At 45.1% G+C, this 24,739-nt stretch overlaps 1 protein-coding gene across 3 annotated transcripts in view; it reads right to left on the bottom strand.

Moving 5' to 3' along the window:
• The window catches only part of ITGA6 (integrin subunit alpha 6), a 78,113-nt gene extending 55,712 nt beyond the window's left edge, over positions 1-22,401 (bottom strand). The window contains exon 1 of one of the 3 annotated variants that reach the window (XM_058549257.1): positions 22,046-22,401. In XM_058549257.1, the coding sequence (XP_058405240.1) occupies positions 22,046-22,227 (182 nt within the window). In that variant the 5' untranslated portion in view covers positions 22,228-22,401. The remainder of the gene's footprint in view (positions 1-22,045) is intronic. The other 2 variants (XM_058549256.1, XM_058549254.1) reach the window with 2 other exon arrangements.
• Between the last annotated feature and the right edge of the window lie 2,338 nt (positions 22,402-24,739).

Here is a 24,739-nt window from a genome sequence, read left to right as displayed (position 1 = left end):
CTATCCACCCAGGTGCTCAGGCCAGAAACCCAGGAATCATCCTTGATTCCTCGCTCTCCCTCACATCCCACATCCAGTGCACATTCTCTTGGCTCTGCCTCCACATCTTACTCTGAATCGGACCACTTCTCAGGGCTCCTTTGCTGTAAGGATGGTCTAAGCCACCATCAGGTCAAACCTGGACAAGCGGAGTACCATTCTAACTGTTCTACCGGCTTCCACTCTTGTCCCACCCCAGTCCCTCCTCTACAGAGCAACCACTGCACTTTCTACATCTTAAGTCACATCACATCACTCCTCTGCTTACAGCCAGCCCTCCAACGGGTTTCTACGGCTACTAGAATGAAATTCAGATTCCCACCACGCTCTACAAGGCCCTAGGTGAAACGCTCTTTTATTTGCCTCTCCAGCCTCCTCGCCATCAGGTGTGCACTCCTGCCACACTGGCCTGGTTTCTGTCTTTTGAACACACCAACCCTGGTTTCCATCTCAGCGTCTTTGCAGTTACTGTCTTCAGCTCAGAAGACTCTTGCCTTGGATCTTTGTGGGTTGCATCCTTCGTATCCCTCAGGGCTCAACTCAGATGTCACCTCCTCAGAGAGGCCCTTCCTGGATCATCCTAGCTAGAGCTCTCCCTAAGTCACTCCCTACATTCACCCAATTTAATAATCTTCATAGCCCTTATCAGTACCTGAAATTATGAAATTCGGTTGTTGGCGTCAACTGCCCCTCTTTCCTCCACTAGAATGCTCCTGGCTCCATGGGTGCAGGGGCTCTGCTCTTCCTCCTGGAATACAACACCTAGAGCAGTACCTGGCATAGCCTTGGCATTCAATACATGGGTTGACTATAACCCTAGGTAAATAGTACTTATGCATCTCAATATTTTTCTTCACAAGAGAGGCAGCAAACCTGAGATGTGAGCAAACTACTCACATTTGTAGGACACTCTATAACTACAAAGTCCTTCACATATACTTTTACCAAATATGACTCAGCAATTGAGAGATGAAGAAACTGAGGCTCAGACGTTACCTGATATGGGCAGGGCTTCAAGCCCAATACCCCTCCCACAAGCAACACTCTTCCTACTACCACTTGGAGCCACCCCCGCCATCAGGCCACACTGTGGCGATCCACCACAAGTTGCCCCAACTCCTCACTTCCCAAGCACACAAAGGCCTTGAGGTCTCTGCTCACACATTTCCTGCCATCCTGCCCCCACCCCACAAAAGCTCTCCTCACCAACAATTTCCAAACTCCAGCTCCAGGCTTTACACATGAATTTGCCTTCAAGACCCTGTACTCAAGTTTCACCTTCTCCAAAATAAACTTCCCTGTACGAGGATTTCTCCCAACTTTACTTGATAAGGCTATAAACTCCTTGAGGCCAGGAATCTGGTACTATTTTTTGTTAACCTCAAGGGTGTTTGGCTAAGAAAAACCAAAACCCTATTTAACTATTACTAACAGGCTGATCCAGTTGGGCAAGTATGAGCTAATGTTCACAGTAGAACAAATCTGTTCACTTCCTAGCCTAGGTTTCCATGTTTATACAGAAAGGTGATAAAAGGCCGAGGCTCCCTTGTCCCTATGAACTACAATCTCACTTTCAAAAGACTAGATTTCTAATAACCTTCCAAGAAATCACATAGTAAGAAATATCCTACCTGCAAATTAAGGCAAACAGCTGTTATTGTTGGTAATACACTGGCAGCTATCATCTCCCATGCTCTTATAATATATTAGGCACTGTGCTATAAATTCATTAAGAAGTAAACACTATTACAACCACCCATTTCAGAACTGTGGATGCAGGTTCAGAGAAGACAAGTAACTTGCCCAAGGTCACACAGCTGGTAAGTGATAAAATAGGAGCTATGCTCAGTATTCCCTGATGTTGCTCTAAACCACAACCCCACAATCTCCTTGCTGCTTGATTGGCTGAAAACATCACTAAAGGACTTCAATCTACCCTCCTTGTGAAAAAAAGAGGATTTTACAAGAGTGTGGTTGGTTATAATTAAGGTCTATAAAGTGCTTTGAGATCCATGCCACAGGGGCCCAAAGAATACCTGTTGCCTTTATCTGGATCACAAAACCCATAATTTTGTCCTGGCCTTCCCAAATTTCACAAGAGACTTTTTTCCCATCTCCTTGGAGAAACATGCTAGAACTAAATCCCGTTTCCAGTGACTATGAAACTCCTGTGACATTTGAGCGTGAGGGTTCTAGTTCTTACCTGACTCAGTACCTTTTACTATAGGTGTGTCTGACCAAGAACAAGGGAGTTCAGGTAATAAAGGAAGGCCCAAGGCAGAATGTGTTTTCATTATCCACAACACTCAACTCCTCCTCCAGCTCAGAAACCTCTATCATCTACCAGGGGAAAGAAAAAAACTGATGTGAAATCACGGCATCAATTTCAACTATTTAAATGGAATGCCAACAAGAGTGGTCAGATCAGCAAAATAGAGGAGGGGGTGGGGAAGGAATTCTGGTTCTATCCCTGGCATCAATTCTTGGCGTGACCTTGGTTCAACACTTGCTTCTAATCTCCCAACAATAAGGATTTAAATAATCTCAAGGAAAGATTACCATTAGCACCCAACAAGGTAAAATCACCATAGACTCTGGCCTACATTTAAAATGGCCAAGAATTCCACTTCAACAAAAATTTATAAAGGATAGGTATAAATATATAACCAGCTCATTTTGAAAATAAAGTTATTAGCTGAAAAGGGATTTCCAGATGACCAAGCAACTCATACCGGTAAGACGTCACTCCGAGTTATAATAAAAATGTTGTTATCTACTGCAGTAAGAAAAGGAAAAATGAAAGTTTCCAGGCAATCCTGTTCTTTCAGTTTTACAAAGCAGCTGCCAGACCTTGTCAAATGTGACATGTGATCACTTCCTGTGCTTCTGGATTATTAGATACCTGACTTTCCAGTTGCCAAATCGCACTTGTCACTCTCCTGAATTGTCCTTTTAAGGAACCAAGTCTAAGAACCTGTATGAACTGGACTGTGAGCCCCCCGCTCCAGTCTTTGACCGTCAAATAGTGCTTGGCACCTGGCAGATGCTTAGTAAACTTCTGTTAAATGAATGAAGTTTATTTTATAAGTAATTTATCATCTCATTTAATAATTTTAAATTCGAGTACTATGTTGTTATCAAGTAGGCTTTTTTACACCAAATGTACTGTACCAAGCATCAATGTTATCAGTGCTAACTCAAAAAAAGAGACATTTCGGATCAAGCCGGGTGGCGCAGCGGTTAAGTTTGCACGTTCTAATTCGGTGGCCTGGGGTTCCCTGGTTCGGATCCTGGGTGCGGACCTATTCACCACTCATCAAGCCATGCTGATGTCCCACGTACAGCAACTAGAAGGATGTACAACTATGACATACAACTATCTACTGGGGCTTTGGGGAGGAACAAAAAGGCAAAAAGGAGGAAGACTGGCAACAGATGTTAGCTCAGGGCCAATCTTCCCCGAAAAAAAAAAGAGACATTGCTTGAAAGCTATTATCAAATAGCTCATTTGTAAAGGAAAAAGTGACTTTTCAATTTCCATCATTTCTCAGTAAAATATTTTTAATAAAAATCAAGAAGAGAAAAGGTGTATTTAAAAAGCACACACCTGGTAAGTTGCCATATCCATTTTACTATTCCAATAGCTTAGGAAATCCAAATTTTTCAATGTTTTGGAAAGGAAATTAATATGATCACATAGTTTATTTTCTAAATGAGATAACAGAAAATACAGGCTTAGTAGCTGTGCCAGAGACTGCTGGCTGTTGCCCAGTATAGGCTCTCCCCTTTTTCCACAGTACAAGAATTTTTAGCTGGGCATAAGGCCACCCTGAATAAAGACTGCTCATCCCAGCCTCCTTTTCCCGCTGGACGTGCCATATAACTCGGTCCCACCAAACGAGACTCATGACAAAGTGTCACATTGCTGCTTCCAGGAATCTCCTTTAAAAGATGGTGCACATGTACCTTTGGCACTATTCTTGTCTCTTTGTTCATCCTGCCTAGAATGTAGATGCTGCCATCTTAGATTATGAGGTTGACGCTACATATTGTGAAGCAAAAAGGAGAACGAGTTCTGGGTCCCTGACACCTCACACCAGCTACCCAGACTATTATATAACAGGAAACAAAACACAACAATGCAAAGAGCAAAACCAAATGAAGTCTTTCAGGTTAAAAAAAGAAAAAGAAGATTTAGGAAAAAAAAGAACAAAAAAAGAAATACAATTTTTAAAGTGTATGTATATAAATATTTACAGAAGTCAAGTTATATTCCTAAACATTTACATTGTTTACTACTCCACTCCTACAATTAAAGATGGTATTTAAAAATATTTAGCAACTAGTATGGCTTGGGAACCAATTAATCGACACAGATGGTGGCATAACATTGGAGCTACGTCCCAGAGGCCCCTGTCGTATTAGGACATTTCCCCTTTAGTTGTTGCATTATGGGGGAAAGGTACTGGCGGGCTTGGGGGCGGGGGGGGGGGGTGGCGCGGGGTTGGTACAGGACGAATGGCCAGGGCAGTGTTGATGGACACTCAAGTGGGACCGGGGCAAACTATTTACCAACCAGAAGTATTTCAATAGTTTAACAACTAGTATTCTTCACTGGTATATACTGGCTGAACATTAGTCCTACTTGGGCCCGTCATTATCGAGATAATATGGTAAGTGCTTATAGCAGCTACTACCTCCAGATAGCGCACACCTTTTCACTTGCCCCAGAACAGATTGGCAAGCCAAAACCATAATCAAATACTGAAGAAGTTGCAAGCATACCTGGTGAGTTCAAGTCCCACTAGCTGGGTGTCATCTATATGAGTTATCCATAAAATGGCTCTATCTAAATTTTCTCATAGTGTGTTGCAAGGATCAAATGATATAATGTCAACCTTGTAAACTCGAATGCGGTGATGAAGCACTACACATGCTCTTATCAGGATTCAGTTAACACACATTCCAACGAGCCATTCTAATTTTAACAAGTACTTTTTAGCAAGTATAGGTACAGGTGGGGCACAAATGCTGAAGCCATCAGGAATCCAACAGCTTGGGCATAAGACTGTCAACTCTGGCTGTTGAAAAGATTCCAGTGAGCCCACTGGTAGAGTAGCCTGTGATAACATCAGAGGGTAGGACACAGTTTGCAATGATAGAAAGTCATGAAGAGCAGCCAGCCACTCCCCCAGAATCAGCCATGATCATTAGAACAATACCAGGCAAGCCACTGCCCTAGGAATTGACCTTCTACTTAAGGCGAAGCCAGGGAGGTACAAAGTTCTTCACCGCAGCAATCCTTTTAACACCAAAGGATTAGAAGTTACTTGAATATCCACAGACTGGTTAAATAAATCATGGTTCATCCTTAAAACTGAACACTATACAGACATTGAAAATACTAAGGAAGCTCTTTATTTACATCAAACAAGCTCTAAAACATGTCAAGTGAAAAAAGGCAAGGTGCAGAATACATATGGCATGCTACTGTATGTGTAAAAAAATATATATGAATATATTTGCTTACAAATGTATAGGTACCTGTGAAAGGATTTACAACAAATGGGTAAAAATAATGGTTGCCTCCAGGAAGAAGATGGGGACCAAAGACCGGGGGTGGGTGGGTGATTTGCACTCCACATCTTCTTGCAGTTTTTATATTGGTACCATGTGACTGTATTACCTATTCAAAATGTAATTCTTAAAATATCAGTCAGTGGACACTGGGTGATTGAAAGTCTTGCAGAGAAAATGACAGAGATGGTCACAGAGTTTAAAATCAGTGCCCAGAAGTCATGCAGAAAGCAAACCTTGTAATTGGGTCAGACAAGCTCACACATGCTAACTTTATGTAGGCAGCTGCAGGCCGCCAAAAGTCAAAGACTGACTTTTACAGCCCATTCTGGAGGTATGACACCAATAAAGGAGCGGATAAACCCGTACCTACTGTGCACCAGGCACTGTGCTGGCCACACGGGTGTTACAATAACATGCAAGTGGACGGCAGAGGTTGAAATGTACCGAGGTGAGGAAATCCAACCAGCTGAGAAGGTAGACAGCTTTCCTACAGAATACCATGGTCAAGTGTGGTGTGGAATAAAACACAATGACATCAGAGGGAAGAACTCTCACTATCACTATAAAAGTCCATGGCACTGACAGCATTCAGGGGAACATTTCAGCTCTGGAAAAACATCAACACAAAATCCTCGCCCCTCATATCCTCTTTTAGAAGGGAATGAATCAGTTTGGTTCAGGGGCATCTCAATATTCAGAGCTCAAACACGGTAAGTACCATTTATAAAAGGCAGCTGCAGGGTTCAAACGCCTGTCTTAGTAGCTGTGGACACTGCCCAACCCGCCCCGAAGCAGCCTCTTGCTACAGGGAGGAGCCGAGTGAGTCACGGCCTGAGTCAGGCACCTCACCTTTCATCTAATCTAAGCATGAATGAGAGGGTGGAGAGAACCAGGACTCCTTGTTCAGAAACAACAGAGGGGGTGGGGATCCACAGGAGGGAACACACAACTGCTTCTGGATTTGTGGTCAAAGGCAAACCCATGCCCGTTCCTCATGGAGAAATGTTTATCTCAGGAACTCAGGATGGCAATTCTCTATGATGAGAAAAGATTTTCAGACCAGTTCAGCGGGACTTGAATGGATCTGCTTAAGCTTCTGGTGACATTTTATAAAAACAGACATATTGGCTAGAAAGACCCCTGCCTGGGGGTGGGCAGTGGAGGACAAGGGTTCAAATGGAAGACTGGGTAGAAAGACCTCTCAGGGCATCAGGGATGTAGGTACAGCCCTGTCAGTCATTGGCTGTACGACTTACAATAAATCCTAGACTTCTCTTTCTTGATTTGTAAAATGACGGAGATGGTCTACCTTTCTAGATCATTTCCTGAGTTCCTTCCTAACTTCTGCAGGTGGTAAATAGCTTCAATGGTAAAGAAATTCACAAAAGCATTAATGGGTAACATTACCAGACTACACCCACTATCTTTGTGCAGATGAAAACACCTATGGCTTGAGCATGCGCTTTGGATCTCTTTTAAAGCACGCTTTTTTTTTGAGGAATGACACGTGTCAGGCTCCATGTTCAAGCTCTGGGCAAACACAGATAAATGAGACCAACTCCCTGCCTTCAGAGGGCCCACAGTTCAGAACTGTCAGTAAGCTTCTACTCTGGCAGCTCCCAAATAGCTTATCAGAAATTTCATAATGAAAACATCAGTAAGAATAAAGAGAGCCTACTAAACTGACCTTAACAGGATCTGGGCAATAGAGAAATACGTCATTAGAAAATCAAAGAGATAAGGCACAGAGGAAGAAAATAAAGCTGCTCCCAGGTAATAAATTAACATCCTCTAAAGGAAGCGCTAGCGGGGACGGGCATGGGGGATGGTACCAACTAGGAAAGTATTTGCAAGACAAGCTAAAGATGGCCTTACCACCAGGGACAGCTGCTAGTCTAATCTGCTGTTCCCTGAACAAACACACACTTCCTTCCGAACTTCGACCCGTAAATGTGCCATTGTCATATCAAACCTCAGCTTCAACCTGAACTCAGTGTGCCACTGAAATCACTCTCGGTTTCATTTTAAAGCTACTAAGAGTTGGGTAGGAAGAGTAGCAAGACATAAAAAAGAAACAAATATGGGCAGGCTTTTTATCCATTGCAAGTTTCTCTTTAATGCAGTTAAAAATTTAAGACAGATTACTTTGGCTTCTCAAAGGATGTGTGTGAGGAACCCTGGAGTTCCACAGGTCAAGCCGGTGCACGGCCACTGAATCCAACCCGGGGCATACTAAGCTACGAGATGGAAATTTCAACTTCAACTATAAATTTGTTAAACTTTTAACTCTATTGCCACTAATCTACATTAGAATATCATATCAGATGATATGATTTAGCACAATTCCATATTTAGTTATTTTAAGTTTAGTTTATCGATATTTTACGGCCTCATACTATGGCCATCCTGATTTCTGGGCACCCCAGAGCAAGTTTAAGAAGTCCAGGTTGTCCACAATGATGCGAATATATTTAACACTACTGAACTGTACACATAAAAATGGTTAAGATGGTAAATTTTATGTTATATGTATTTTACCACAACTTTTTAAAAAAACAAGTAGTAATAGCAGGGTGTAAAGGATCATTCTAAAGAAATGGTCATCCCACTTTCTATTCTCTAGAAGTCTTTAAAATATTAGGGAAATTAAATCAACTCAAAGAACTCAACAAATACCTATTGGGTATCCACTTCTGTCTATTAGATTTGAACCAAAAATGGACAAGCTGTCAGCCTTGCTCTTAAGAAGCTCACACACCAGCAGGCATGATATCCATCAGGCAGACATTTATAGCGCATCTTGCATATACAGAGGATTTGGCCAGGCCAAGAGGGCAAACAGGTGTTATCTTATATGCAAACACTCATTCATCAGCAGAGGCCAACTAATGCTGACCTGGAGAATTCCGAGACTCAGCTGCAAGAAGTACTATGATCATCTGGAGTGCCCCCAATTAGTGGAGGGGAAAGGGCGAGAGTGGCTATATATTTGCTGTCACTATTCCAGGCCTTTGTGTGGGAAGACATTTAAAAACCCACGTTACCATTCTATAAAGGGCAAGACTATGTGGTACAGCTTTAATTCCAAGAATGAGCTACTTCACCAAATGGCAGACATGTATGGCACAGGATCAGGTGGATCGGGCATCAGGTGGCTGGGTTTCAGGATTCCCACATTGCCATCACCTAGCTGTCACTTGACTTTTCTGGGTCTCAGTCGTCCCTCCACAGAGAAAAGCTTGGGCTGGTCAGTGTTTCTTAACCATTTTCACAAATGCACTCAATGACAGAGCCCAAAATAACCACCAAAAGCTTAAAATGTCTTTAAAGCCTCGTATTTTAATTAAAAATGTACACATTTCATTCTGCACTACAATGAGGTAACTTTAAAAAAAAAACTCACCACCATGCCACCACAGGAAGACGTTCTGTAATTAATTTGCTGCATGCCCCAGGACAATGGATGCTAAGGTCTTGAGGATTCATACTCTTGCATAATTTCAGAGATATTCTGTTGCCTTTCGGATTCAGATTTACCTCAAGCTACCTCTTTTAGCCTACACCACTTATCTTGAAAGAAGAGACTGCCAATGGACAGTATTTTATTTTATTTTATTATTTTTTGTGTGTGTGAGGAAGATCAGCCCTGAGCTAACATCCATGCTAATCTTCCTCTTTTTGCTGAGGAAGACTGGCCCTGAGCTAACATCTATTACCAATCCTCCTTTTTTTTCCTCTTTCTCCCCAAAGTCGCAGTAGACAGTTGTACGTCATAGCTGCACATCCTTGTAGTTGCTGTATGTGGGTCGCGGCCTCAGCATGGCCGGAGAAGCAGTGCGTTGGTGCGCGCCCGGGATCCAAACCCCAGCCGCCAGTAGCCGAGCGCGCGCACTTAACCGCTAAGCCACGGGCCGGCCCCTGGACAGTATTTCAGAACTCAAAGTACTATTGACCCTTGTTTTCCACATTCCTGACAATTCAACAGGGCCATGCATCATTTTTATTCAATATATTCGGTGAAATGCTGGATACGTTGACCAGGATTACAAAGACGATCGACCAGGCCAGCAGGAGCAGGAAGCAAGCCTTGGCACCCCTGCCGTGTTCCTGGCTCACTTCCACCCTGCACCGGCACACGCCCACCTGTCGACGTCCTAGTGTCTACCTGGGTGTCTACAGTGGGGGACACACGGACACTGTGCCATCAAGACAGTACCAGATTCTGGAGCTGCAGATAGTCCCATATGGGCAATGCTCACTCAACACCTAAAATAAGCCTTGTAAGAATTTAACAAAATAAAAAGCCCTGGTTCTCCATAGCTCAAATATAGCATCAGGAAGTAGAGATTGTTAAAGGGTTTTGATGTGTTGCCATTCCAAGTCCCATATTTCCCCTTCCTCGCTTCTTCAAGGCAATATTATAGTTCCCACCTGTCTGTGAAGTGCCCCCAACTCGGGCTGTAGCCCCACCCTCGGGGCAACTTCACCTTTGACCTGACCCCCAAAGGGTAACCTCTGCTGTTCACCAGACTGTAAAGACAGCTACAAAAACTCTCCCGTGTGAGCGGATTATACTCATATTTTACTTTAGGGCGCCCACAACAGTAAAGGCTGATGCTTATTGGATGTTCCAGGCACCACACTAAGTGCTTTTTACTCACCACATAGAACCTTCACAACCCTATGAGGCAGGTACTGTTAGCACCTCCATTTTACTGATGAGGACGAGAAACTTGCCCAAGGTCAAATCAAAAGAATGTGAAGAAGCTGGAACTCAAACCTCACATTCCTCTGCCTCTAGAATGGAGTTCCTCTACCTATAAGGCAAATTTCTACAGGTATTGAGAAACTTAGGGCTAAGGATCTATTGTTATTCACTGAGAAATTAGAAGAAACCAGAAAAAACCTCACAGTCTCCCACCAGGACAACTCCCCACCCACCTGCACCCATGCCCCTGTATTCTGCGGTGTGATGCTCCAATAACTACGCTAACTCCTCCACTGGTGTACCCCTCTCACCTCCTAGCAGACATCACACCAGCAATTCTCCACTCTCCTGCATCCACTTTTCCTTTTACTGAATCATCCTCATCAACAAACCAGCTCACTATAATTTCCTCCCATATTTAAAAAACTAATCAAATTCCCGCTTGGCCTCATTTTCCCCTCCAACTCTTGCTCTCCTCTCCTCTTCAGCACAACTCAGGTTCCTATTCTTTGTCTCCAATCCCTCTTCTGTTCTCTTGCCAACCCACTCCAAGCAGGCATTGCTCCCATCCCTCCTCCAGAAGTGCTCTGATAAGGTCACCCATGGCCTCCACATTGCTATTCCAGTGATCAATTCTCAGTGTCATTTGACACAACTGATCCATCACTCCCTCTCTGAAATGCCTTCATCCTGTGGCTTCCGTAGTAGCACATCTCCTAGTTCTACCTTACTGGCCCGTCCTCTCAGCCTCGGGTGTGGTCCCCTCACCTCCCTAACCTCTATGTGGGAGTGCCCCACAGCTCTGCCCTCAGTCTCCATCCTCACTCCCTTGGAGATCCCATTCATCATTCAGTCCATCACTCTACATGCAACCTAGAAGCCCAGGAGTCCAGGATTTGTATTTCCAATCCAAACCTTTCCACCTGAACTTCAGACTCGCAGTCAGTTGCCTACCACAATTCCAACGGATGGCTAGACATCTCAAACCTAACATGTCTAAAATCAAATTCTTGCTCTTCCCTCAAAATTTATTCCTCCTACAGTCCTCCCTAAACCATCATGTGACAACTTTAAACTTAAACCTTCCAGCCACTTGGGCCAAAAACCTTGGAGACATTCTTTTCTTCTCTCTCACCTAATATCAAGTCCATAGGAAATCCTCTTGACTTTACTTTCAAAATACAGCTGGAATCGAACCACTTCTCTCTGTCTTCACTGCTATCACCTTGGTCCAAACCACCATCATCTCTTATCTATTATTACAGCATTCTAATGAACATCACTGCATCTATCCTTGCCCTCATACAGAGTATTCTCAATAATCTAGCAGCTAGAAAGATCCATTTAAAATCTAAGCCAGAACATGTCATATTCTTCTCAGAACCCTCCAATGGCTTCCCATCTCAGTCAAAAGTAAAATCCAGCCTCTTTCAATGATCTATAAGGCTCTACACAGTTTGCCTCCAAGGAGACGATAGGCTTACTTGCTGTTCCTGAACATGGTAGGCATGCATCTGCCTCAAGGCCTTTTGCACTTGCTGTTCTCGCTGCCGGAAATACTCTTCCCCCGCAATCCTGACACAGCTGACAGCTTCTCCTTCTCAGTGAAGTCTCCCTGGCTGACCCATTGCCAACCACTCCCCACTACTTCCACTCACTAGTCCCTTTCTCCACTTGATTTCCCTCTGTATCACTTATTACCATCTAACATAATACCCCTATTTATTTTGTTGGTCTTCTCCATCAGAACCTAAGCAGGGATGTTATCTATTTTGTTTGCTGCTGGATGTCCAACATTAGAACAGTCTCTAATACATAGTTCAACAGATATTTGGTGAGCATTTACAAACATCTTCCAAAAAAAAGCTGGTTATGGTTTCTCTAGCAGGTCCAGAGCACATTCCCCTCCAAGTTTTTACTTGTTCCTCATGTTCAAGTAAGGATAAAATCCCTATTTCTTTTAGGTTGAAATATAAAATATACATTTATATATATACACACATAGAAATAAATGAGCTTACAGAAGACCCATTACTTATCCTATGATAGTGAAAAACCTTCTCAGATGGCTTCTGCCTGGTGGTGCTGCTAAGTGTGGGGAATCTTTGTCTCTCAGCACTTACCTCCTGGGATCATCCTCTGAGTGAGGGTCCCCTCTCTCCATACTCCCATAACCCTTTCTTAGTTAACCTCTATAGCAGCCTTGGGCCCTTTCTAAATATAATACAAGGTATAGACTTTTCTTTCTACACTGGCTGATCTGATATGGTATCTGAAATGGCTTTACCACGTTCTGGGCACTAAAACACTTCTCCAGCTGGCCCCCACAGTCCTCCCTTGAGCTTCTCCAGCTGGCCCCCAAGGTCCTCCCTTGAGCTTCAGACTATCTAATTCAGCAGGCTTCTCCTGCAGTCTGCCCCAGGTCCTCTATCCTTGAGCCTCTAGAAGGCCCAGCAGAGTCCAGACCCATCTCTTTTTGCACTTGTGGCTTCATGTGAGGCCTTTTCATCATCCAGATCTTAAAGCCAGGTCTCAACTTTTCCTGAGTATTGTCCTAAGTTGACACCTGGGCCTAGTGTCACTAGCAGCCATGAGGCTTCAGTGGCAAGTGCCATTTTCCTAGAATTACGTCTCCACGTATCCATCTGATCACATATGAGCCTCTTTAAGCTCTTCCTTGTTTGAAAACTCTTAGGTTTATTTGTGTCACAACAAAGCTGCATTACTTAAGTCCAATCAATAGGTTTTCAATACCTCACATTTACTCCAGGAATTTTAAATGTCTTTTCCTACCAATCTCCAATCTCCCCAGAGCCTGGTAGAATTCTAAACATTTCCATTTCACTACTTAGAAATACCTTTGTTCTCAAGGGATAGACAGAACTACACTGCCAGTAGGAGGGCAGTCAGGCCATCACCTGGCAAGATGTATCGGTGGGAAAGGAACCCAGGAAGGATTTTTTACTCTCCTCAGCAAGGAGGAAGGAGAATAGAACCTCAAATTCTAGTGCTGCCAGATGGGCCGTCCACACCAGGGAACAACCATTCCACACCTCTGGCTGTGATTCACTCTGATGAGGATCATCTAACTAACTTTACATTAGGTTGCTTTATCAGGACCACAGAAGACTGTGACCACTTGATCAATGGAAGTATATCCTAAAGAGAAGGACTCTGATTCTACCAAGACAAGAAATTATTTGGCTCAGGAGACTTACAGTTCAGTGACATCCTACCCTCTGGGACTGATATGTTTATTATCATTTGTATGACACACACACAATTAAAATAACCTCAGTACAAATGAATGTCCTTTTCAAAATGAAGAAACTGTAGTGACATTGATATCACTGAGCAAAGCCAGCACAGCCCTTAGGTAAATAGGTATTACCCCATGCTTCATTCATTCTTCATATCACTAACCAATCGGCTCCTTCCAAATTATTCCCAAGTTTATTTTGATTTCTATACTCCCAGGCTTAGCAAGCATACTTCTCTAAAAGGTTTTTCTTATACTATAACTGAAATGGGTTTTCAAAAAAAGTGATCTTTGGATTGCATGACATGCGCAATATATCTAGCTGGTTGGCAAATAAACACGCGAGCAGATGTCTCCGTGTCACTTGTTTCTGTCTTCTGCACTTGCGTTAGTGGCACTTTCCCATTCCCCCTAATTCAGAACTGTCTTCTTTACCATTTAATTGGTTTTAGAGACTTACAGGTTTTCTGAAGTGTTTTTGTCAATTTGGGATTAGATGAAGTGATAGCAGTATCCAACAGTGGAATCCAGCACGTGCGTATGCGTGTGTATGTGCACATGTGTGTGATGTGGGGAGGGTCTGCTGCTACACTGTGGCCTGTGAAAGGTGTCTGTTCTGCAAACACACCAACAAACTGATCTGGAATTGTCTTGTCTTGTTTATCTAAACAGAAAAGCCAGACGGTAGCAAATTAGATGGTGATCATTCCGCCCTGTGATTAGGCTAACGGGCACTGACACTGGTGAAAAGTGTCAATCCACCTGCCCCAGTTCAGGGCTAATTAACAATTAGCCTCTTAGTTCCAAGAGATCACTGTTTGCAATTCTAAATGCCAGTTTAACAAACAAACAAAAATCTGCTAAAACACTACTTCCACACTTGGTCCATGCATCTTTCAACTTTAGGCAGCTTCATCATCGCCAGTCAGATCCAGCTTTCCACAAGCTCCTTCCTACCATACATTAATGCCAAACAAAGGATTAAGAAAAATAAATCCTCATCAACCCTGCCCTGGGTGGAGTGCAAGTTACCCAGCCTCCAGGGATAGATGTGGGGGGATACTTGCAAAGTCACAGATGTCTGAGAGGATCTGGAAACCAGACAGTTGGTATTCCTCATGAATAACTCCACCCTGTAACTGCACAATCCACCCTCCACGGGTATCCTATGCACCAAGTCACTGCCCACCCAGAAACTCATCATCCTTGCACTGGTCTGCCTATTCATCTCCTCTACATACTAAAACCCTGCTGGTATTTATCTACCGCTTGGCAGCTACCAAAAGGCTATAAGGCATAGTTCTTCTGAGATGTACTTTCCAAACATGGTAACTGTAGACTGGAATAGAAGAAAGGGAAGATGTACACTTAAACATTATCAAAAGCAAACTCAAGAAGAGAGAGCACACACACTGCACAGGCCAGGAAGCATGGGCGATATGGATTTAGAAACAACTTGCCTGACATGCCGTGGCCACTTCACCTCTGACAGCCTTGGTTTCCACAGTTATTTAACAAACAAAATGCTTACACTGGACCAGGACTCATCTAAGGTACAATTATCCTCAATTTACAGTTGAGGAAAGAGAAGACTAGAGTGGTTAGGTATTGTGATTTATAATAAAAAATATATTTGATCTTCATCCACTGCTCCTGGTACAGAGCTCCTAAAACCTTTGGAATTTCCTAAGTGACGAGAGTAATAAAGGTACCTTTTGTTAATGAGGTGCCTTTTGGACCTCAGCTAAGGATGGCAGCTGGCTGCCAGGAGAACCAACCACTGATTAGAGGGTTGGAACTTTCACACCCTCCTGCCCTCCAGGGAAGCAAGAGGGGCTGTAGGTTGAGTTCAATCACCAACGGCCCAGGATTTCATCACTCATGCCTATGCAAGGGAGCCTCCATAAAACCCCAAAAAGATGGATTTTGAAGAACTTCTGGGTTGGTGAACACGTGGAGATTTGGGGAGAATAGAGTGCTCAGAGAAGGCATGGAAGCTCCAAGCCCTTCTCCCCATACCTTGCCCTATGCATCTCTTCCATTTGGCTGTTCCCGAGTTATATCTTTTTATAATAAACTGGTAATCTAATAAGTAAAATGTTTCTCTGAGTTCTGTGAGCCACTCTAGCAAATTAATCAAATGCAAGGAGGAGGTCATGGGAACCACCAATCTATAGCTGGTCTGTCAGAAGCACAGGTGACAAGCTGGACTTGCAATTGGCATGTGAAGTGGGGGGAGAGGCAATCTTCTAGGACTGAGCCCTTAACCTGTGGGACCAGAGGCTAACTCCAAGTAGACAGTGTCAGAATTGAGTTAAATTGTACGACACCCAGCTGGTGTCCAAGAATTACTTGGTGGTGTGTGGGAAAACCTCCCACACATTGGAATTGGGTGCAGAATTCTAAGTATCCTGCACAACGTCACAGCTAGTAAATGGCAGAGCAGGATTTGATCCCAGCTGGGTGGGATCTAGAATCTAGACTCTACCCCTAAAGTCTGCTCTTATCTACTACATTATGCTGCCTTCTGGGTAAAAAAGAAAAGCTCATCTAGCTCAAACCTAGAAAATTTGAAGAACAGATTCTTGGATCACATCTATGGATCCTGGTGCAATAGATCTGGGCTGGGCCTAGAATTATATTTTTTATTAAAAAAAAAAAACAAAGAACCCCAAGTTACTCTGATGAAAGATGACCAGCCAGTTTTAAGAACCCCTAAGGTTCCTTGCAGATATAAAGTTACTTGATTGCAAAGTTGTACTCAAACACAGAAGGGTACGACAAGCAATGGGGGATGGCCCTGCCCCCCAGTGCCCATTACTGCAGGGCTCAATCTTGACAACCATCCCAAGAGGCCATCAGAACTCTGGTTCTAACATGCAGTTAACCCAGATTGCCATTCTACAGCTCTCTGGAGGGAGTCAGCAGCTTCTGTACTATTCCACCAAAGAGTTACATACACCCAAGATTCCCTTGGTATCCTTGAATAACTAAAGCTTTAGGCATCAGTTCACAAGTGCCCTCACATGCTTACTCCCATCTGACCCCCACACCCTTGTCAAATGCTTTCTGGATCTTATTCTATGGCCATCCTTCTCTATCTAGTCTGATTATAATAACCAACAAATCCTGAGTACCTACTGCAGTGCAGGACAGCCTGTATGTCTGGGGTTAAGTTCTAAAGTCTGCCTTTAGGGCAAAAGTCAAGTGTGATTAAAAATCACTCATGAAAATCCTTTAACTGAGACCTGGGCCCTTGAAAACTCAAAAATCAACAATTAACATCCTGGGTATCTCTTTGCATTACGGCTATAGCTTCCCTTTCCCTGGGGACAGCAGAGACCAAGGGCTACTTTAAGCAGGGAAGGGCAAAGGGTTAAATAAAGTGATTTTTCCTTCTGTCTACCCTGAGCTGGAAGAGTTGATTTTACAAGTTAAATTGAGTGTATGATATGACTCCATTGTATTTGCAAGGCATATGCTAGGTGCTATTGGGCAAAGAAATAAACATAAGACCCCTGCCCTCACATAACCTAAATCCAGTTGGGAGAGATTGGATCATCCTCTGAAAATGGTAGATAACAGTTAAACACGAAATCATCAGAATGTCAGACACATGATACTAAGTGCTATAGACATTCAAAGGAAGAAGAAACTGCTGTAGTTCAGGCTGGGCTCAAAAGGCTTTCATGGATAAATTTAACTGGTTCTTGAGACATGATTATGTTCTTTCTTAAGACGGGCTGACTCAGGACCAATCAGTGTTCCAAGTAAAACTGACCCTGTCATCTAAGCATATGATAGTATTTTCTAATATGTCTCCACTGACCTTTTTTTTTTTTTTTTTGGTGAGGAAGATCAGCCCTGAGCTAACATCCATGCTAATCCTCCTCTTTTTGCTGAGGAAAACCGGCTCTGAGCTAACATCTATTGCCAATCTTCCTCCTTTTTTTTTTTCCCCAAAGCCCCAGTAGATAGTTGTATGTCATAGTTGCACATCCTTCTAGTTGCTGTACGTGGAACGCAGCCTCAGCATGGCCGGAGAAGCGGTGCATCGGTGCACGCCCAGGATCCGAACCCGGGCTGCCAGTAGCGGAGCGCGCGAACTTAACCGCTAAGCCACGGGGCCGGCCCTCCACTGACCTTCTTGAGAGTGCCAAATAACTCACTGGCCAACTCTGTCCACAGTAATATATTGAGCCAAGGTCCTAGGGGAACCATGTGCTATAGTTCCAGTACTGTTTGATTACTAAAGCTTAACTTAAATCTTAATAGTATTGTTATGCTAAAATAGAGTATTATACAACTAAGAACACCAAGTAACTACTTACGATAGTGGAGAATCTTATTATATGAGCATTTAACCTGACTTTCCTGGCAAATTATTCATATTATATGAATATGTATTCTGACTTTTTTTTCCAACCCTTAAGTCATTACTTAGATGGTCTCCCACCAGCCTGTGTTAAAATTAAACTCGTCTATTTCTGCTTTCTTGCAGAGTCCTAAGATCTCCTCTAAGTCTCCCTGCCCATTTTGGCTCTTTCTCCACTCTCAGGACACAAGGTGACAGAGCACAGTCCTTGGATGATGGCCCCGGGCCACATGGCACTCTGAATGAATGCAAGGAAGCAAGTGCTTAGGTATACATCCTGGACACAGCTCTGATCCCTGGCTGGCTCCAGTCACCCCTCACTGGGCTTTTTCAGAAGGGGAGGGAGTGACAGGCAAAGAAGGAAGGACCTAGAAGCTGATCCAAGGCCAGCTGGAATAAGAGGCAATAGGAAGAGAGTCCAGGCACAGATATTTAAATAGATAGCCCTGATCCATATGGGAAGCAGTTTAATAAATCAACATAACACAGTACATTTCCAAAGCGCAGATGCTGGCCAATTTCTCCAGGTCTGAAGGACATTTCTGATTTTTCCTTTTAGAAATGGCGTGAGCACGAGTCACAAATACCAAGTTCAAACACAGATTCCGTTAAGATTCTGCTCAAGCAGTTGTGAGACTAGACATCTCCTAACTTTCAGCTTCAGTTTCTTGGTCTATAAAGGGAACCAGTCGGACTAGATGATCTCTAGTCCAGTAAACATGATTTTAAAGGCAGGAGCATCACAAGTCTGAGAAAAATCAAGAACAAACATCATAGAGTCAGAACAGAAGGGACAGTGGACCTAGAGAGCCTTTGGATGACAGTGGTGATCAGAAGGTTCCCAAAAAGAACATAATGGAGATTGAGAGAAATCCAGAATTGCTCAAGAAATCCAAAGTTCTATAAGAGAATATCACTTATAGATTTCTTCCTTCTAGGTTCTGCCCTGCAGTCATACACAGATCCATGTCTTCCCAGAAGAGCCAAGAGTGATGATTCACAGGATGGACATACCCACAGATGTCATCCCATACTTTCTACCTAGGTGGGGAGTGACTCAACCTTAACTACCTAGGAGAAATGAAAGATTCCAAAGAACTCAGGCTCTGACCTCAGTAACTCAGCCAACTAATAATCTTTTGAGTCTAAAACTTCTTTAATACACAGCCTAAAAACCTGAGCGAAGTTTTACAGCCTCTAGTTCAGTTTTATAGTCCCCAAGTTTTAGGAACACCCAAAATGTTTTAATGCTCTCACATACAATATTGTTCTGTTATAAAATCTTAACAGGAGTTTAAGATGTTATTAAATATCTAAATAGCCTTATAGAAAAACTAACCCACAAAAATCTATGGTGGTTTCTATAATGGTGCGTTCATCTGATATTTCCACATATCTTTGATGTTTTACTTCTCCTGCCTCAATAAAGTCCCTTGTTCAGTAAATTTACTTTCGTTGTAAGTCTAATTAAGAATGATTAAAGTTAAATTGCTTTGAACATGGGTTTCATAAATGTGACTAAGAGTTTAAAATATCAGTTACCCAAACTACAATAACCTTTGGCTTTACTCTTTGGCAGTCAGAATCACAGAAAGTTTAACACCTGCACAGCAGCTGGCACACAGTAGGAATTCAATTACCGCTTCGAAATTTATCAACAGTAACAGCTACCATTTAGTCAGCAAGTACCCAGGCCAGGCAGGAATTAAGCACTTTGCATGTTATCTCTTAATCCTCACAACAACCGTATTAAGCAGTAATATCTCCATTTTACAGATAAAGAAACTAAGGCTCAAAGTAAATTAACAGCTGCTAAATGGTTGAAAAGGAATCGGAGCTCAGGTCCCTCTCACTAGTCCCGTGAAATACTCACACTGAGCTTTTCCACAGATTGCAGTCTAGGAAGCTGGACCAGAAGTTGTGGGGTCTCAGTCTCACTTGCTGTTATTTATACCCACATCCTTTACAGACAAAGGTGACAACTGATGTGTGTGTGCTGGTTCTCCTGGGAGGATCAATGCTGTTCCTGAAACTGGAATACTGTACCAAAAGAAGAGGAGGAGGCAGCATTTGACATAAACCACAGCCCCCTAGAGTGCGGTTACTGCCAACCTCTAAGCTCTAGGGAAAGAGACAGCCCCCTTAAGGGAGTCTCTCCCCATCCCAGGGTCTGATCAGCCACTGTTCTCTGTCAGCCCCCAAGAAAAGCATTTCTAGAAGGTGCCAGACTCCAATCACAGGCTTATGCTCAGCCTCAGGAGGACTTGCAGCAGCTCTAATAGCAGAGAAGCCCACTAGCAGTAACAAGTTTTAGCAAGCATGCCCGCTTAGTGTCAACACGATTCCTGGCGAAAGTTAGATTTTGCAAATCTCCATCCCAAGGATATTTTCTTGCCCCAGTACTTCCTCTTCACAATGTTCGCTTGAACAAGTATTTCAAGGCAGCCACCAGATTCGGTAGGCGTCTGGTGCAGGAAAGAGAATGCCAAGAAGAATCTATTCCCTCTATCGGCCCACAATCATTTCTGCACTAACTAGCTCAAATTCTCCATATGCATGGATGCACATCTACACACTCAAGTATTCAGAGACACTAAACATCATCCATTAACTGAATTAACAGAAACCACCTTTCATTTCAGATTTACAGCTTAACAATTATTTCTACTGAGAGAAAGCAGAGTACAGTATAAGCGGCTGGCCAGGCCTGCAGACCACCCGCCAATGGTCTCCCTGCCCCCAACTAATTTCTTTGCTTCACTAGCAGGTGTTATCAAAAAAATCTGACTTTAAGATTTAGGGGCCACAACAGTCACCAATTTCAAAGTTCTTAATTGCTGAAATCAAGAGGTTTCCTCTAGCTCTAAAATCCCATTCACCTCTCAAAAACACAAAGTCTTCTCCTTACTGTGGCTGCACTTTGCCTTCTCCGGTCTGTTGGTCCTGGAAGGACATCGGTTCAACTAAAGCCCGGGGGGAGGGAGGACCTTTTGTGAGTTGATTTTTCGGCCGCACAGATCACGAATGCAGCCCTACAGTGATTAAGGCGACTAAGCTCCAAATACCCTCTCCAGCCTAAATAGTCTGATCATGTGGGAACCAAACACACAGATCACGAATGCAGCCCTACAGTGATTAAGGCGACTAAGCTCCAAATACCCTCTCCAGCCTAAATAGTCCGATCATGTGGGAACCAAACACTGTCTAAGAAAGCAAAGGAGGGGCTACGAGCACCGGTCTCCACTTTCTTCTGGGAGGAGCCCCGCTATGCTATGGTGGGGGGCTGTCACTTCCAAACCTTGTTTGCAAAGCCCCAGCCCAGATCCGACATTTTACTTTATTCCCTCGGCTGGGCCTGCCCAGTGCGGGAGCCCAGAGGGTCTCGGATGCTGCCGGGCACTTTGGGCCTGGGCGGGGGTGCCGGGCACACCATTCAGGGGGTCTTGCCTTCTCAGCTGATCTAGTCCCGCGAACAGGTGCTTGGTTAGTTCCCCATTTAAAAAAAGGAGGGGAGTGTAAAAGTATCTCCTACAGGAAAGCCTGCTGTGCGGGGAAAGCCCGCAGAACACGATGAAAAGCGGCTTTCCAACTTCTGCTGGGCGCGCGAGTCTGCGGGCCGACGGGTGGGTTCCGTGAGTTTGGGAAAGGCCTGGATTTTCCTGAACAACGCTCTCAGCAGCCCCACAGCAGCGATACAGCGACCCCACACCCCAGGTCGCCCCCGCCCCAAACACGCAAGTGAAGCTCAGCAAAGCGTGCCACCTGCCGGGTTCCCAGCAAACACGCCCGGAGGGAAGGACCGCCGGAAAGCACTTTGTTTAAAAAAAAGTAAACTCTCCCGAGACGGAGGACAGCCCCGCCTGGCACCGGAGCTGCAGTCCACAGGGGTCGGCCCTCGGGCTCCCCTCCTTCCCGGGCTGAATGGGGGCCGGCGCCGCGAGACCCCGCTCCTCCCGGGGGCCGGCAGCGTCCCGGGCGGGGCAGCCGCGCGGGTAGGGCTGGCCGGCGGGAACGCGGCGCGCGCTCGCCCCTCCTCGCGCGCGGGCCGGCGCCCCGGGGGGTTGGGAAGAGTCGGGGAACTCACAGTCGCTTGTCCTCGGGCTGCAGCTGCCAGTGCATGGCCAGCGAGAAGCCGAAGAGGCTCTCGGGGTCCCCCATTTTCCGGATCACGTTTTCCTCGCGGGTGTCCAAGTTGAAGGCGGTGCCGGGCCGGGACAGGAGCCCCGCCGACAGGTAGAGCAGCCACAGCTGCCGCGCGGCCGCCATGGGCGGGCGCACCGGGAGGGGAGCGGAGCTGCGGCGGCCGCCCTGCGCTCCGAGCCGGGTAGAGGCTGCCGCGCTGCTGCTGCTGCTGCCGCGGCCACCTTCGTCTCCTCTCGCCACTGCGCCCGGCCCCACCCCCGGGACGAGTCGCGCTCTCCGCCGGCCGCTCCCCCTCGCGGGCAACTCCCGACCGCTGAATGAGCCCGTTGTTCTCTGGAGACTCGCAGGCGTTTTATCAAGTGACGAGGACGCCGGCCCCGCCCCTCCCCTCCCCACCCTCTGGCCCCTCCTCGCGCGCCCGCCGCCCGGCCCGCCGCCCGCACCTTCCCGGCCCGCCCGGCTGCGGTGCGGCCCGGCGCTGCCCTCCCCGCCGGCCCCGCCTCTCCCGCCGCCCCTTACCTGGCCCGGAAGCAGCGGCGTGGGAGACCAGGAGGCGACCTCCGGGCCGAGCAGCCCCATCCCGGGGGGCCTCCTGGAAAGAAGCACTTAAATTATGCTTACCATTCGGCGCAGAGCCAGAAAGGGGTTTACTACCTGTTAGTAAAGAAACGTGCTGGGGATGCGCCGGCCCTGATCGCCTTAAGCAGCGTGTTCACGCAGACCAGACCCACGTGCAAACGCAGACTTCATTCATTCATTCTACAAGTGTTTATGGAGCGCCGACCGCGTGCCAAATATTTGAGGAATGGAGCTGCATAGGTTGTGCTCGGCCCTCAAAGACCTAACTGTCAAACATGATTACAGAACAGACTTGGATAGTGCTGTACAATTTACAGCTCACGGCTATTATCTCATTTAATCCTCCTAACAATCCTATGGTGAGTATTGTCTTTTTGCAGATGAGAAAACTGAAGCCCAACCTTGCCCCAGAGCACCCAGGGCTCCGTGCCCGGGTGAAAAGGAGAGCTTGTGGGAGAAGGCACGCTGGTGTCAGCTATTTAAAACTTGGTTTCCAGGTGTTCTGAGGCTGAGAAGAAGCCGCTCAACAGTAAAGGATGGGACCCATGAGCTCAGGAGCCCTTCTTTCCTGCCCCCAAATTCCCAGGAGTAGTTGGAAGGAGAACTTCCAGCCAAGAGGCAGCTCTGAGCTGTGTGTGGGTGGCCTAAAGGGCTTCTGCCTCCAGGGCATGGGGTATGACCTCCAGTGAGGTGTTGACCCCTGGGGCAACTTTATCCTGCAGGGGTTCTTCACCAGGGGAGAGAGAATTCAGGGTTACTGTGAATTTGGATGACAAAAAAATTTACATTTTCACTGACCTCTAACTGACATTTAGCATTTCCTTCTATTATGAATGTAGGCAACACACCCCAGTGGCAGTAGGATAAGTATGACTTAGTCTCTAGTAGAACCTGTAGGTTGTTTACATCACGGCACAGTTGGCAAATATCTTAAATTCAAGTAGTTATTAGACCCTCAGCTAGATCTTGTTATGTAATATGTCAATTAAAAAGTATATGTATATTGCTATAGCACAATTTTTTTAACATTGTGGTAACCATATTTAAATATAATTGGTTTCCTTTGCAATCCCATGTATTTTATTTTATGCATTTAAAAACCTTGTTCTGAAAAGGGGTCCATGGTCTTCAGCAGCCTGCCAAAGGGGCCCCATGGCATAAAAAATGTTAAGAAGAGCTAGCCTGAAGGCTCCTGGAATGCCTTGGGGAGCCTGCCTTGGAATCTGACATCCTGCATTGAAAGTAGTAGCACAGTGCAGTCCCAGGGAAGAGCTGGAGCTGTGTATGCACGTGGGGGTCAGGAGGAGGGGGAGTTGGGGGGTGGAGGTAGTGTGCCCCTTCACCTCAAGGGTTATTTGTAGCAAAGGAGCAGCCCATGACATGTAGAAAAGCCACCTGAACATCGTCAAGTGTCCAGAGGTGGTAACAGCTGCCAGAATGAGTCCCTCAGCATGTTACAGATATGTCCCACCTCTTTGCCAATCAGTAACTACAGTCAAATATAGTCAAAAGTGGAATGCGGTGGGTTCAAATTTAGTAGACAATCTTGGAGATCACACTGTTTTAACAAGTGCGTGATGACCTTAAGGTTGAGAAACTATTGGAGACTATAATAGGCTAAGAAACAACTGTAATATGATTTTTCATGCAAGTTAGCCTTTCTTCTTCATGTTAAACACATACTATTCCAGAGAGACAGGTCCAAGCTCTGATAGTTAGAGCACAGTGAACCTCACTGCAGGCTGGTCCTCAGCAGGAGCCATTGATGTGGCTGTAATGGTTGCTGAAATACTTCTGAACTGGTTCGTAAAATATCTGCCCCGAACTCCCAGCCCCGCCCCGTTCAACTGGGCGCCCTGTTCACTTCAGTTCAACTGCCTCCGCCCTGGCCACTTTCCTAGGACCCGCCAACTTTCCCATTGTCCAGCAACTAAAGGTTTAAGCCCTTAAACCCTGGCACTGCAAGGGCTTCTTCTGATTGGGTGTGCCCATGTCATACCAGATGTTAACTATACTGAATATCACCCCTTGCTTTAAGAGTAATTCTGTGCACCGT

The sequence above is a fragment of the Diceros bicornis genome, chromosome 10 (assembly GCF_020826845.1).
Source record: "Diceros bicornis minor isolate mBicDic1 chromosome 10, mDicBic1.mat.cur, whole genome shotgun sequence".
Classification (NCBI taxonomy): domain Eukaryota; kingdom Metazoa; phylum Chordata; class Mammalia; order Perissodactyla; family Rhinocerotidae; genus Diceros; species Diceros bicornis.
The sequence above is the reverse complement of the archived record's forward strand: the minus strand, read 5'-3'. Positions and strand labels throughout refer to the sequence as shown.